Raw genomic sequence first — 14,944 nt, forward strand, 5'->3', positions numbered from 1 at the left:
ATTTGGATGTTGAAGAGTTTATATAACTACTGGAGCTAAAACCACTCACTGCCTACAAGATGCTACCCAGAAATGTCCTGGTCATGCACTGCTGAGGAGCTGAACAGCTCAGGCCCATCCTGACACTCAGCACTGTTTGAGCATGTGGGAGTGTGATGTGATGCACTTATGGACACAGGGAATGTTATTTTTCTAGGTTTTTATTTTATGGCCGACAAACCCATGTACAAATACTACTCCTTTCCTTAAAGGGTAAGAAATCAGCTAATAATTGTAAATTTTTTAAGGCATACTACAAATGGTTTTGTAGTACACAAATTGGCACAACTGGAGAAGTGGGAAAGGATTGTAATTGAGAAAAAAATCAAGCAAGTCCTATTGCTCTATTCAGGCTTTTCATCTTCCTTAGCTATAGTCCAGGAATCCGCTTTACAGTGCAATCTGGTTGATGGCTGCAATAAACACAAGTATTGATAATCTGGATATTCTAGGTTGAAAACATGAAAAATTTCATTATTAGAGACTGAAAAGTACAAAAATAAGTCTCTGAGTATTTTGTGTCTGTATCTATTTTGTTGTTAATATGAATCCAAATGCATTCTTCAGACCAAAAAAAGATGGAACCAGAAATGGTATCCAAGAGGAGAAACTGCTGGGGCCATCACCCAGTATTCTGCAGGTGTCCTTCTGCCTCTGTCACACAGCAGATTAGGACAAAATAAGAAAGGCAGCAGAGAGTGGGCTGGGCTCTGGTGTGCTGGTGAGTGAACGGCAGGAAGGGGAGGTAGCCAAGGGGCAAGAAGAACATTTCTGGGAATAGGATTAGTTTTGCTCATGGCCACAGTCAGATTCATTATAGTTTTATTTTCTCACGTGCTCTTGAATTGCAGACATGTAAGTACTGGAGCGATGCAGTCAGAATATTTAGGGTGGTAAAAAGAAATGTAACTTACCACTGTGGAGGCATTTCCACAGGGACAAAATTCCGGTTGCACAAATGAACAAAAGCTGCTGCTAGGCTGCAGGCAGCCCCCAGGGCCGGGGAGTCACAGGTGTCCTGTGTACACATGGTGTAGAAGGGCTGCGGCTCCACCTGGGCACAAAGGGATGGCTTAGGGGAGCAGAGGGACCTGCAGGGAAACCCAGAGGTTTGGGTTCTGTCCCCTCCCCCCTGCCTGCTCAGGGCCATTCATAAACTTGGATTTCCTTCCTAACAGTGAGGAGATTATTTCTGCTTCCAGATTCTAGACCTGTATCCTAAAAAACAGTGCAGTCATGCCACTATTCTGTGCATGTCAAAAACCTCCATTTATATTTACGGTGATAAAAACACCTTTTTTTCTGTCTGGACTGCTCTTTTGATTACTTCTAAAAGTTCTCTGCAACTAAGCTCCTATACCCTTGCAATGGTTATGTGCCCTCCTTGGAAGTATGACACATAACAGAGAGTGATTCTGGCTGAAGTTCTACTTACAACTTTGAAGCAGTTCCGAAGAAGTGAATGTGGTTCTTCAAAGAACGCTTTACAGATGTTTTGCTTAGCTGTAATTGGACATGGCTTCTCTTTCTTCGGTACAAGACTGCACTTATTCACCTGGGAAAACAGAATTACTGAAGTTGGTGCATTTTGGGCATTTTTTCCATGTGTCGGGGTCAGATGAGTTCTTCAGATTTCCAGTGTGAACTGGTTTGAAGTACAGTACCCTGCTCTAAGGTTTATTGTTCATTAATATTGAGAGGCGCCTTGCAGATTGGACCTTGCTTCCTTTTGCTGTTGAGTCTGTTATTCACTGAAGGGTTTTGGTGGGTACTTGCTGACATAGCAGGTAGTTGGCTAGTTCTCTTTTATACAGATCTGACAGGTCAAAGCTGTGCTTTTACTAGACCCTTCTGATGGAGAAAATAAAACTTCACACCCTTGCTCGACTATTCATAGGTAAAGGTGGCTTTAAAAAAAACAAAGCCAAGAAAACACCGCCACCAAGAAATCCTTTCAGCAAGTGTAAATTGTAGTTATTTTAGTTACTAAGGAAAAGGAACTGACAGTTTACTCTGTGCTAGTAACGTGCTGCTCATCCTGCAGGCGTCAGACACCCAGCCCGGCCTTGTGGCGGTGGAGCTCTGCTGACGTCCTTTGCAAGGTCGCTGCATGACAAGGGCTGTGATAAAGCTCCTGGGAGCAGAGTTCACCGTTCAGCGTGAGCCCTTCCAGCCAATTGTGCAAGGGCAGCCATTCTGCCCCTGAAGGAGGGCACTCAGGACTGCCCTGCTTCTGTATGATACTGAGTTTCCCATGGGCTGCTTTTAACTGATTCTTTTGTTCCATGTCTCCGGGGATTTTTGCATTTTTATGAATATATTAGAAGTTAACATTTGCAGCAATTAAGAAAATTGTGCCTATGGTCAGTCACATTGTGATCCTGCCCCATTATTAACACAAACATGGGCTGCAAGCTCATTAACTGTATTTCAGCAAGAAATAAAAGATACTTGAAGCAATTCTGTCTTTTACTGTAAAGTACATAAAGCTGAAAATGAGATTTCTGTTCCCAGAACTTGGACATCTTCCGTGAGACAGGATAAATGGAAGAGTCACAAAATCTTTGTGGTAATAAGATACTGGTTCCTTTTCTTTTTGGTAATAGATTCTTAAAATTAGACTTTGGAAGGGATTCAGAGGATCCTGTCAACATGGCCTGAGAGAATGTTAAGGCTGCTTTTCTTGGTTGGTTGCATTCACAGATGGTTCTGTACCACTGCACATTTGTGTATTTAGACTGTTTTCAGCTGATGCCAGAGTACATGAATTACGCAGAGCTATAATGTGACTGGTATAAAATCGTTACAATCTTTGTTTATGACAGTTGTAGGAGTCTTTTTATGCAAGTCAGGAACTGACAGCAGCAGCTAACCTTCCAAAAAGGCCTGAACACTTAGCAGTGTGGGGATGGAGAACAAATTTACTAGTTATTTGTTTCTAAAGTTTTGTTTATTGGTAAGATGTAAAGCATGAAGAAGAAAGATTAAGAGGCTCACCATACCCAGCTAGAACTAACAGCTCTAAAGGAAATTTCAAACTGTGACCTGAGTGATGGATGTAGAGATTTGGCTCAGCCCTAGTACCACCTGTCCCTGCGTTCCAGGAAGAGGTGCTGTAAGGAGGAAAACATCAAAGATACTTGGCTCCAATATCAGTTTCTTCTAGAATCAGCAGCAGCCACCTCTGTGTTTTACCTTATCACCTAGGCCAAAAATATTCGATGCCTGTTTATAGGGAATTCTTGAACAGTTTTTAACAAATGTGTGCAACCTTTTCCCTGGCTAGACACGGCAAAACAGAGCGGGCAGCATGCTGCTGGTTTCACTACCGAGCTTTGGTTCACCTAAGCCAACCCAGAGTGTCAGACAGTCCTCTGTGCTCGGGAGCCCCTCAGCTCCTTACCTGCCAGCTCTGTGTGAACTCTTTCACGTTGTCAGTGAGGGAACCATTAGGCACCATCCATTCATTGCCAGCTTCATTATCATTGGTACCAAAAAGCCCAGCTGAAATACCTGGGAGGAAATTGAAATGGAGTCAAATAGGAGTTGTCAGGAGGATTGCAGCAGCTGTTTCTGGGCTCTGATTATTCTGTCGAGCAGAGCTCAGCTCTGCTGTGGAAGAGGGGAAGCTGCCCAGCCTGCATTGCCATCCGTGTCTCAGCTGGTCATGGACCTCAGAGCACATCATCAGATCCATTCTCTGCTAATCTTTGGGGGTGACTTCTAGAATAGTGTGGGGTACATGAATGCATTCCAAGCATACCAAAGCCCCTGTGAGGCCTTGGGCCTCTCTCTGTAGTTGTCCTGCAGGTCTGACAAGGTAAGCCTGCTCCAGAGCAGATTCTCAGCCAGGGTTTGGGGCTGGGCTGTCTGCAGTACCTCTGCCTCTGATTTCTGTCTGCCTTATTGCACTGAATCAGCAGTAACCCATAACTCGCTCTTCTCCCTGGAATGGTGCATTCTGTGCTCTATCTGGCAATTACTGGGAATGCCTAGAGCCATTTCCAGAGTGTCTATAAATGAAGAGGGGAAAAAGAAGTGAAAGCACAGATGCTGGTACTACCCATAATACAAATAACTCAGATAGCAAAAATGACTAACAGCTGACAACAGCTGTAGGATTGATACTCACCGTGGTGCCAGCCGGCCAGAGTGACAGTACAGAGATCATACTGAAAGTCACAAGAGACAGAAACTCCTTTCTGATCAGATATTTCTATTTTGTTGGTTCCTCGCCTTGAATTCATGGTACTGTTTTCAAGGGGTTGATCCAGGACTTGGCAGTTCTCTTCCATAAAGGAGAAGTTAGACATCTTGGCTATCTGTTTTAAAATGAAAATGCAGTTTCAAATCTGTCATAGTGACAGTTCAGTCATGGGCAAGCACAGTGGATTTGCAGGTGCAATGAGGCCAACTCAGCCCAAAATTAAGGGAACAAGGACAGGGTTGTGCTAAACTTCTGAAAGAGCAGAAAGCACAAAGCCTCCCTCATTGCCGTTCTCTTAGACCATGTCAGAAGAAAGTTGAAAAGTTTCTGTCATATACAGAAAGCAAAGAGGCAGCCCCTGAGCTAGTTAAACTGGTTTTGTTTTGGAGAGGAATTTTCTTTTAAGAAGCTGTTACTTTAAAGCATTGCCCGAGAGTGCTTCTCATCTATGTTTTGAGCATTAGTATTTTAAAAACTTCTTTGTCAGTTGAAGAAAATTTTTGCTGAAAATAAAAAATGTTTGACTTGATCTTCCTACCTTGAGTCGTGGGTAGATAGTGATCACAGTCTGGTTCATCTCCACGTACAGTGATCTTGAGTTCCTAGTTTCCTCATTTAGTATTATGGTGAAAGTGCTGTGAACAAAATCCTTGGCAAGGAGTACACTGCACTTTGATGCCAAATCATACATTTTTCCATCAAAAGTCACAAGATGCTTGGTCCCCACTAACATAGCGTGGTCTGGAGAATGATATTTCAGAAGAAACATCAGTGAGTTTTCCACAAAGCAGTAAATGTTTGGCATACTGCAACACACACAGCTTCTTGCCAGCATACTCTTACAATAATTTCTCAGCTTGTTATTACACTGACATTACTACACTTACATTTTAATTAGCTACACAGTAGTTGCTCTGCAACAAAACTTTTCTCAGAAACAAAACAATTTAATGATTTATTTTTTGTTATAGATTTACCTGAGTGCCATAAAACTTTGATAAACTTGAACTGGGATTCAAAGCTCATCTTGGTTTGTCATTGTACTACTAGATGGTCATATTTGTAAAGACACACACATTACGCATTCTTATGCAGAAAACACAAGAATATTAACTCTCCAAGACTGTGTCCAAAAATGACCCGTCCAAACCAGAAGGGTCAACAGCTGCAGTCCAGGAAACCCTGCTGCTCCGTGACTCAGATTATTGGGTCACTGGGACCTACTTTCACAGCCCTCTGTTGTGTCTCTCTGCACTGGGAGGAAACCATTAAAAAGGGTTTTCTGGAAAAGCCAGAAAGTTCTCTCTAAGGGACCCTTGGTGCATTCCTTCAGCATTTAGCAATACTTTTACAGGCAGTGCTGTCACTGAGGTTTTGGTAAGGCTGAGCTTGCTCGTCCCAGAGGCAGCAGAGGTGAAGGCACCGGTCTCCAGGCCTTTGTGCCAGGACACAGAGCCAGCAGGTGTGACTGGCGCTGAACCACAGTATCAATTCACGGGAGCACGTGGATAAGGCAGATAAACAGCACCTGCTGTTTCTAGTCTCAGGAGTAGGAAGTGCAAAGAGTTGCAAAATTTGCATGAATATTAAGTAGAGCAGTGTTACTGCATGTCAGCTTTGCCCACAGTGTTGGTCTTATACATACCATCACCGTCTTACAGGAAAGATTATATGTAAGTTGATAGGAAAATTATTAATTAGTGACCATCTCTGTGTAAATTCCTATTCCAAATACGCTTTTTAAAACAAAGAGCTAAGTGGAAATAGACCCAGGTACAAAATGAAGCAGCACTTTGAAAGGCTTACATTCAAAGGGGCTCTCCATCATCCTCCGTTTGAACCTGTAGTACTCTGCGAGTATGTTGAGGTTGTAGAGGTCTTGCAGAGGCCTCATTAGTTTTTCTCCAATGAGGTAAGTGGTAACATTTGCCAGCTGCAGGGACAGGTCTGCTTTAGGCAGTCCTGGCAGCTTCCCTGCCACGGAACAGTTCCTGTAGAATACAAGCACAACACCCCTTATCTGCTGAAGTGATGAAATGCTGCTGTTTTATTATCAGAAATGTTGAAGTGAAATATTCGTAAGAACTGTAGTCTGGTTAGAACAGCAAAACACAACCCTCCTCTGGCCAAGAGCTGCAGTGCCCCAGGCCATCTCAGGCCAGTTTTCAGTTCCTTATACCCCGTTTGCTGCCCAGTAGCTCCTTTCAAACACAGTGGGCCTGACAGCCAACAGAAATGAACGTTAAGATGTGATGAGACCAAAGCACAGAGTGGTGGGGTGGCTGTGCAGAACCCTCAGCTGCACGCTGACAGGAAGAGTAACCATGCATTTACCCTTTCAGAGCACTGCCCAGAGCAGGGATCCTGCCAAAGCAGCAGTTACCTGGGTGAAAAACTGTACAGCTTCAGCAGGGGCTTCCGGATCTTGCTCACAGCTCTGGAAAACGTGGCCTCTGCCCACCTGAGCACCTGCTCTGTAGCCTGTTGGAGAGTCACAGATTATAAAGGCAATTTCACTATGGCTTCAGGGCAGCTCAGTACTTGCAAATGAGTTTTAAATCCAGAAATGTGAAATATCACTTTACTGTCCTTTGCATTTGTCTCCTGCCTTACAGCATCTTGTCATGAAGAGGTTAATATCCAGAGAACAGACTCTATAGTCACAACACCAACAAATAATGGACAGAAATATATTCTTCCTAAATAACCTGACTTAAAGCATAGCAATGCTTCACTAAATTAATGTGCTTCAGTAGCTTGGAAAGGACTGGTATTATCTTTAATAATGTAAGTTTAGTAACATAAGTTAGCCTCATGATACATCTTTTATGCTTTTTATTTCAACTAGAAGAGCCCAGATTTATCTGTACACTGTTTATTGGAATCACAATTTCTCTTCTCTATGCAAGAAAAGTAAAAGCTACATGAATGACAGATTACTGCTGCTGTGATTTCAACCAGAACTACTAAGACAGCCTCTCCTGTAGCTGAGAAAGTGCTCTTTCAAAGCAGAACAGATACTGCAAGCACAGTAAATTGGCTGTGCACAAGCTTATTACATGGAAAGAGAACAGCACTATTTCCATAAATAAAAACAGTTAACTATTTTTGTGTCCATAGTTCAAAGCTGAGACTCAAATTTGTAGGCCTTGTCTTTCAAACCATTAGAAGTGGAGAACTGAGTTATACCAACCATATCCAAGCCTGCTTTCACAACCTTTAATGCCATCTGGATTGGTTCCATTAGCCACACATCTTTTACAATCTTGGGTAGGAAAGCCTGGATTTTCTTCATGTGCTCTTCTGTCTTCTCCTTCCAGACTTCATCCAGTGGCTTCAAGGTTACATCATAGTAGGCATCCTTCAGAGTTGCTAAGGGCTCTGAAGCAAAGACATGAATGAGAAAAACCTCAGCTGCTTTGGTACAAAACGGCTGCTTGCTTGCTTTTCTCCACCCAGATTTCAGCCTAAGTGAAGGAGGAGCACAGAAAAGTGGACGAGGCAGTGAGGCACACTGCACAGCTGTGAACCGAAAAAGCCATTTAGCTCTGACCCTGACCCCCTTATAAATACATTGCTGCTGTCCCAAAGGAATGTAGGGGATGCTCTACAATGTGTCCCCATCAGAGCTGTGCTGCACAGGCTGCTCCTGCTGAGCAGCAGGACAGTTTGGTCACAACTGATTTCAAGCACGGTGTCTCAACCAAATTCAACTTTGAGTCGGAAGAGCCTAGGGCTAAGTGGCCCAAAGTGAGTTTTTACCCTTGTGGGAACTGAAGGTTCTTGCAGCTAATTCCAGCTGACCACATTTCTCAAAGGTTTCAGTAAGGGCCACAGTCCAGCTGAACAGTGAATTAGTGGCTACTGGATAGGCTTGGAAAAAAACAGATCAAGTGAAATCCAATTAGAATAAGCATTAAGAACTCAAGGGTGGATATGAACAGCCCTTTGGGAGGCAGGGCTTGCCAGGGAACTGTTAGCAGAAATACTTCAGCTTAGGAATTAAAGACTCCCTTCTCATCTGATTGAGCCCAGCCTCCTGAGGCCAAGAGAAAGCCTCACCACTGATTTCATTAGAAAGGTGCTCACAGAGCCTTCTTAGAGCTTATTGCGTCAAGGCTCCCACTCTGCGCACTAAGAGCCAAGGTCAGCACTTCTCGCTGCATCAAAATAGAAACCTTTGTGCTGTTCGGTATGTTTTAGAGTTTGCAGCAAACTTCGTTTGCCCTGCACCGACATTGTCCCTATTCTTACTTCGCACCGTTTTGCTTACTTTGTAATTCATTCTGCATTTGCCGGACAACATCTTGAATCTTCCCCAGATAAAGTGGGATTTTGCTTCTCAGAATGTGCCCGATTCCACTTCGCTTCCACACCTGGGTGACAGCTGTACCCCCACTGTGCAGGAATCCTGCTGCCCTTTGCAAGGCCACTGAAGCCCAGCCAGCTGCCTCGGACAGGAAAACAGCATGCTGCACCTACAGTGGATCCAAAAAAGAAGCAATTTCAAAGCACACAGTGACCTCGAGCAAAGCTTTGACTTCACTGCAAGGCAATTCTCAATTCTGGCTCGGCAGTGTTGGTGCAGAGATACAGGACCTCCACCATTAAATATACTTCTTGTCTCTGTATGAGTTACAGGTCAGCACAGGAGTAATCACTGAAATGTCTGAGCAAGACAAAACATTGGCAGGCAGTACAATGATGTTTAATGAACACTGCATGAGCACTTCATGGTGTTTTCACAGATCATGTACAGATACTTACTGATCTCCTGAATCTCCACAGGTATCCATCCAATTTCTTTGTTTTCTCTGTCACTGTGGCTTTCAAAAGGCTCCCAATTTCATTAAGCTTGTTCTGTGAGAAGATTGTTAAACCCTTGAATTTATTACTTAAAATTGCTTGTGCTGGATCCAAGTCATTCAAAGTTTGTACTAGTTTAAATGCCGGCAAACACCCACAGTGGCCTCACATTCCTTAGGGGAAACTACTCCTGCATTATTCAATGGCTAGACAAGGGAAAAGTCAAACGATTAAAAGCAAGAAACCTCCCCAAGCAGAGAGCATGTGAATCCCTGCTAAAAGTGAAAACACGCCCAGGATTCTCATAATTCGTTTTGTAACCAACATGCTGAGCAATTACTGCTGCTCTCATTTTATTTACTTACCCTTTTCAGAGAATCCAGACTTGAGAAGAGATTCTCCATCTCTAGGCACGGCTGAACTTCTTCATTCTCACTGCGGTAACTTCTCACATCAACGTGACAAAAACTAAAACATTGCATCATTTTGCCTGGTGTTACTCACCGGAATTCACACCTGAAGCTTACATGGAAGGTGCTCCATCAAAATGACAAAACCAAATAATATTCCGGGGCAGTCCCGCTGCAGGTAACAGCCGCTCAAGGGTCTCACCTCAGCCTTAAGAAAAGGATCCCCACATCCATGTGCCAGAAAACTCAAGCTTCCATTCGCGGCTGCCAGAGTCACTTGTCCCACGTTCTCCTGCCTTTTACCATTGATGCTGAGGTAGGTGTTAATGGCAGCCGTCTGTTGCCCATCGGAACAAGCACTGACTTCCATTCCTTCTTCCAAATCCCCTTCAGGAATGAAAAGAGAGTGCTTCATTTACAGCAGCAACATTGACAGACATTGTTTCAAAGCCAGCTTTTAATTACTGAGGGGAGCAGTCTGACTGTTAGGTGTGGAGGAAAAAAAGACCCAGAAGAGATAAACAGGAGACAATGAGATCAGTGTCAGGGTTTAATCTCTCTCTTCAGTGTGACTTGTCAATGAATTACAAATGCAGATTTGCTACTGCAAAGGAAGCACTGGATTAAGGTAAATCTGAATCTCTTGGTCACGCTTATTTACAGGCCTTTTATTCTACTGTAGCCCTCACTGTGCCTTGCTGCCGATGTTTCAGAACTGCTCAGCCCTTAAATGAAAGCCCGTCAGTTCCTCCACCACACACACAAGTCGTTTCTACAGAAGCACCGATGAGGACAAACAAACGGTTGGCGAAGTGCTCGTAGAATCTGGGTTGAGAGAGCTGAGCTGAGTCATTTCTACAAACTTCTGACTTCAGTGATTCACAAAGTGATGGTCCTAATTCAAAAACATCATAGCAGTTACAGGTGAGGATATGAGCCAGAGAAACTCTGCTGCAGAAGTGTGGAATGGCAAATCCGTAAGTGAAATGAGGGCTGGGATTGTCAGCAACGTGAGTTCGAGATAACTGGGGTACCACCAAATCTCTTTGGTTTGCGCCCAACTCTAATGAGCTGACAGCTGCAGCTGCAGCTCATTTCACCTCGCTGCTCTCATCTACAACTCAGGCATAACTTGAACCAAGAGCCTTTTTCCCTCTCCGTTGTCAGTCAGAGCCGACTGCTGTGAGACAATCCCCCGCAGCCAGTGACTGCACACATCCCAGTTCACACAGCCGTTCCAGCACGTGGGATGCTCAGTCTCTGGAGGTGCCTCTCTCATTTCCCTGCTGAATGCAATGATTATTTGGAATGCAATGATTATTTTAAACAAGGCAGAAAGCTTTAGGATGGTTAAATCAAGAGGAATCTTTTGTTACCATCTGTTGTAATCGTACAGAAACGTCTCCCAAAATGACCTTTGTAACAAATGTGTTAGTAGTGTCTCCGTGCTGGAGACGCGGCCTTTCTTCCTGTCTCTTCATAGCAATGACCCCGGGAGTCACAGAACAGCTCCAGGTAGGAAGAACCCATAAGGACCGTCAAGTCCAGCTCCCTGCTCCTGGCAGGATGACCCCAAACCAAGTCCTGTGGCTGAGAGCATGGTCAGTGAGGTACGTACCTTGCAGATACCCCATGTAGTACTGAAAACACTCCTTTCCTTTTGAAGCAGCTACTTTCACTTTCTCTTTCTGATCAACAATCCCTTCCACCAGGATTTGGCTCTGGACAGATGAGGAAGCAGCAGTTCCTGTCAGGCCTAGCCAAATGTCTTCAAAGGCTCTTAACTGCAGCCATAAAGGAAAAACATTTATTCAAAGCCACCACACAGAATTAATGACCGTTCAGAGATGCTGCTCAAATATCAGTGCTTCCCACAAAAGGGCAAGTGGTGAGGGAAATGTTTCCCAATGCTTGTGCACTATGCAGGAGTTACACTAAAGGAGGTACAAGCATCAGAGTGACTGGCCAGGAGCTGAATGACTGGATAGCACAAGGCTTGTGGACAAAATTTTAATGGAAGCAGTGAAAGAAACAGTGTCCCAGTCGGTTCTCTGTGAGGCTGCTCATTTGGGCCATTTATTCCAGAACACAGAATGAAGCAAGTCATGCAGAGCAGCTGATAGTCATTTCATCTCCCTCCTCTCTAAAGAAAGAGGAATGGAAAAATAATTCAGTATTTGTTACTGATTAAATCATCGTCGTAATTTTGTTAAGGGGTGATCTGTTGTCTCAGTGAGTGCCTGACGACCCACATTTCTGCTAGTGAACAGTTGGGATGGTGCTGCCCCCGTTAGTTTTTTGCCTCACTATGTCGTCTCCATCTGCCTCTCCACCATGTCAATGTCTCAGGAAATTAAAAGCAAATGCAAAATAGAGGGGAGGGGAGAGAAAAAGGAAGAGTTTTATCTCAGAATGAGCATCGTATGAGTTGTTCTGTGCCTTGTTTAGTTTGGGGTTTGTTTTGTTTTGTTTTTTTTTTTTCAATTCTTTTTTCTGGCAAATTTTGCCTTGTGCAAGCATTGTATTTTGTTTCCCTCTTTCTTCTGACGAGGTGAAAACTCCACACCTCACACAACAGAGCAGTCACGCTGAAGGGGAGTTATAACAACACACGGCCTCTTAAAGCTGATCCACTCCACTAGAAACACGCTTGCTTTATCTGTGACAGCTGTACAGAGAACCAGTGCCGGTGCCTCCCTTCGCCGGTCGGTCACACCGCATGGCCGCTGCCTACCTGCTCCTTTGGACACTGCACTAAGGAAACCAGGAATTCGTGTTTCCTGCTCTTCTACGGCCACTGCCTGCACCTGATCCGTTTGGGAGACAGATGGCAGCAGGCCTTTGAAAACCAAACCTCAGTGCCAGTAAAAGAAAACACAAACTCACTTCAATGTCCAGAGAATAGTTCTTCACGTCGGCAGTGCTCTGATTCTTTATGGATATTCCAACCCACCCCTCATCTCTCCTGTGACCAGCAAGGTGGAATCTGCCCTCCGACTGCAAAACGATGTCATCTTTGTTGAGCAGGTGCTTTCCAGATAAAACAATTACCTAAGTATGCACAAAAAAGAAGCGGCACAGTAGCAACATTCTCATGAAATTACATCACAAACAAAACTTGCAGAAACCAGTACATCCTTCTGCTCCTCACAGCACTGTCTTCACTACATCTTCATTTTCTGTGCTCTAACAAAGCATGTTCAGTGATTACCCCCTAGGACCAGAGGAACAGCTGCAGAGAAACACATTCTGTTAAAATGTCCAGTGTTTTTTGCTCCTACGCTTCTCAGCTGCTCTAGCCAGATGTTTTGATAAAGTTGAGAATACATGGGAGGTGAGGTGAGTATTGTCCTGGTTTTGACTGGGACAGAGTTAATTTCTTCTCAATAGCTGGTACACTTTGGGATTTGGAATGGGAATGGGGTTGGTTACACGCTGATGTTTTGGGTTTGCTCAGTTGTTTATCCTGAGTCAAGGACTTTTTTTGGTGAGTCTCTCTTGCTCTGCTGGTGAGGAGGTGCACAACAGCCCACCTGGGCCAGGTGCCCCAACCTGGCCAAAGGGATATTCCACACCACAGAATATCCTATCATCAATATCGGATCATACAGAAACTGTGGGGAGTTACCCAGAAGGGGCAAATCTGGGACTGGGAAGGGAAGTCTGGCATTGGGCAGTGGGTGATGAGCAATTGTATTGTGCATCATTTTGTTTAGTGTTTTCCTTTTCATTGTTATTATTAGTAGCAGTAGTATTAACTATTATTATCGTACTTTACTTTGTTTTCAATTATTAAACTGTTCTTATCTCAACATCCAAGTTTTACTTTTGACTGTCCTCCCCATTCCACAGGGACAGAGGGGGTTGAGTGAGCGGCTGTGGCGCTTAATTTCCAGCTGGGCTTAAACCATGATGCCTTTGAAGAGAATGATCCAAAAATACAGAGGCACCTGCTTTTGGAGTGACACGCGTGTACATCCTTTGCGCTATAAACAGGTTCCACCACACCTTGGTCTGGGAAAAACTCCTGTAGCTGACAGAGTGTGATCTGCTCTGACAGTAAATAAGGAAACCAAGATGTGTTTCAGGCACTGGGGACTGGAGTGAGACATTTATTGCAGGTTCCAAGTTCTGTGCTTGTTGAGTGTCCACCAGCAGCTCTGAGGACCAGCAAGCACCTAAGGAAGGTCGTGGGGGGGCCTTCAGTTTTTGTGTGAAATAGAAAAATAAGGTTACACTGCAGTTCAAAAATCATAAAAACCAGCCAACTTTTACCCACAGGGGAAGGAAAGCACTTTTACTCCTCTCTACCTTCCTTTTTGATCACTGTTTTGGTATTCTCCAGATAGATGAAATTAAGATGCCTCTGAAAGGGGAATAGGAAAGAAAGAACACAGAGGAAGTGAGAATGTTTACAGCCATGAAGGGACCTATAGAATGCACCACAGTGGCAAACAGAACCTTTCTGCCTCAGTCCACCAAACAACACTGTTTATTTATTTAAGTTACAGACGTATGCTAAGTCTCCTGAAGAGCTGCAGCTGAAGAAAAGTCTCCAAAAAGCAATTACATTTAAATTGAAGTAGGTCCGATGTGTTTGTGTCAGACTTACATTTGGAAGGTCACAGAACTCAAAGCTCGTATAGTAATCCAGGGACGAGCGGTAGTTTGTTTCCATTTTACCCAGAATCTTCTGTTTGGTACATGGGGTCAGGAAAATATTTTCCAGAACAGCTTCTAAGTGAAACTTATCAGGATACAGGAGCTGATTTCTCTGCAGTGAACCAAGAAAACCAAAGATGACAGCAGGGACTTGGACACTCCCTGGAGCCCACTCATCCCATCCCCAGGCTGGTTTTTGTTACTCCAGTAGCTTCAGGATTTTAATGTAACATTTCCAAAACATTTCCACTTGATAATGTTTCGGCTTATCAGCCTTGTTACTGGTCCCCATCCTACAAGTTTTGCAAATTTAGGGCACAGCTGAGGCCTCTGCTTTGTAAGAACCCTTTCTTTCTTAACTATGCTCTATTTAACTTTCTCTTCTGGAGAAAATGTAAAAAGTGAAGTGAAATAGTGATATTTCACAAAAAATGGTGCTCTATAGAAGCTTTCTTAAAATCCACTCAATATTCCATCTAAATCCAAAATAATTTCTCATCTACTGAGAACAGCTTCCATAAAAATGGCGAGTCAACAGATACAACTGCCTACTCTTACCTCGTACGTGAAATTGTGTTTGAATTTTTTGTCATCCCAGTTCAGATCTAGGTATTCATTAAACAATGTTGGTCTTTGCTCCAGAGATCCACATGCATGCAGATATTCCATGCTTAATATTCTCTGAAGCTGGAAAAGCGGAAAAAATTGACACGTGTCAGCAATTTTTTAAAAAAGCGTTCAGTATATCCTCGGGCAGTAGGCTTCCTGAGCAAAAACGCCCTGTGAGAACCCCTGGATGGTCTAGACCCATGAAACACTG

The 14,944-nt window shown here is 43.8% G+C and overlaps 1 protein-coding gene across 1 annotated transcript in view; it reads right to left on the reverse strand.

Moving 5' to 3' along the window:
- LOC136298030 (uncharacterized) overlaps window positions 1-14,944 on the reverse strand; it is a 72,940-nt gene that overhangs the window by 1,860 nt on the left and 56,136 nt on the right. The window contains exons 55-70 of the mRNA XM_066198468.1: window positions 14,683-14,811; window positions 14,075-14,236; window positions 12,349-12,513; window positions 11,081-11,246; window positions 9,636-9,849; window positions 9,418-9,520; window positions 9,014-9,106; window positions 8,520-8,724; window positions 7,440-7,627; window positions 6,630-6,727; window positions 6,053-6,237; window positions 4,785-4,987; window positions 4,172-4,361; window positions 3,443-3,552; window positions 1,475-1,594; window positions 954-1,093 (exon numbers count right to left, since the gene is read on the reverse strand). Of these exons, the coding sequence (XP_066054565.1) occupies window positions 954-1,093; window positions 1,475-1,594; window positions 3,443-3,552; window positions 4,172-4,361; window positions 4,785-4,987; window positions 6,053-6,237; window positions 6,630-6,727; window positions 7,440-7,627; window positions 8,520-8,724; window positions 9,014-9,106; window positions 9,418-9,520; window positions 9,636-9,849; window positions 11,081-11,246; window positions 12,349-12,513; window positions 14,075-14,236; window positions 14,683-14,811 (2,471 nt within the window). The remainder of the gene's footprint in view (window positions 1-953; window positions 1,094-1,474; window positions 1,595-3,442; window positions 3,553-4,171; window positions 4,362-4,784; window positions 4,988-6,052; window positions 6,238-6,629; window positions 6,728-7,439; window positions 7,628-8,519; window positions 8,725-9,013; window positions 9,107-9,417; window positions 9,521-9,635; window positions 9,850-11,080; window positions 11,247-12,348; window positions 12,514-14,074; window positions 14,237-14,682; window positions 14,812-14,944) is intronic.

The sequence above is a fragment of the Chamaea fasciata genome, unplaced genomic scaffold, assembly GCF_029207755.1.
Source record: "Chamaea fasciata isolate MVZ Bird 193981 ecotype frontalis unplaced genomic scaffold, bChaFas1.0.hap1 SCAF_16, whole genome shotgun sequence".
Taxonomy (NCBI): Eukaryota; Metazoa; Chordata; class Aves; order Passeriformes; family Sylviidae; genus Chamaea; species Chamaea fasciata.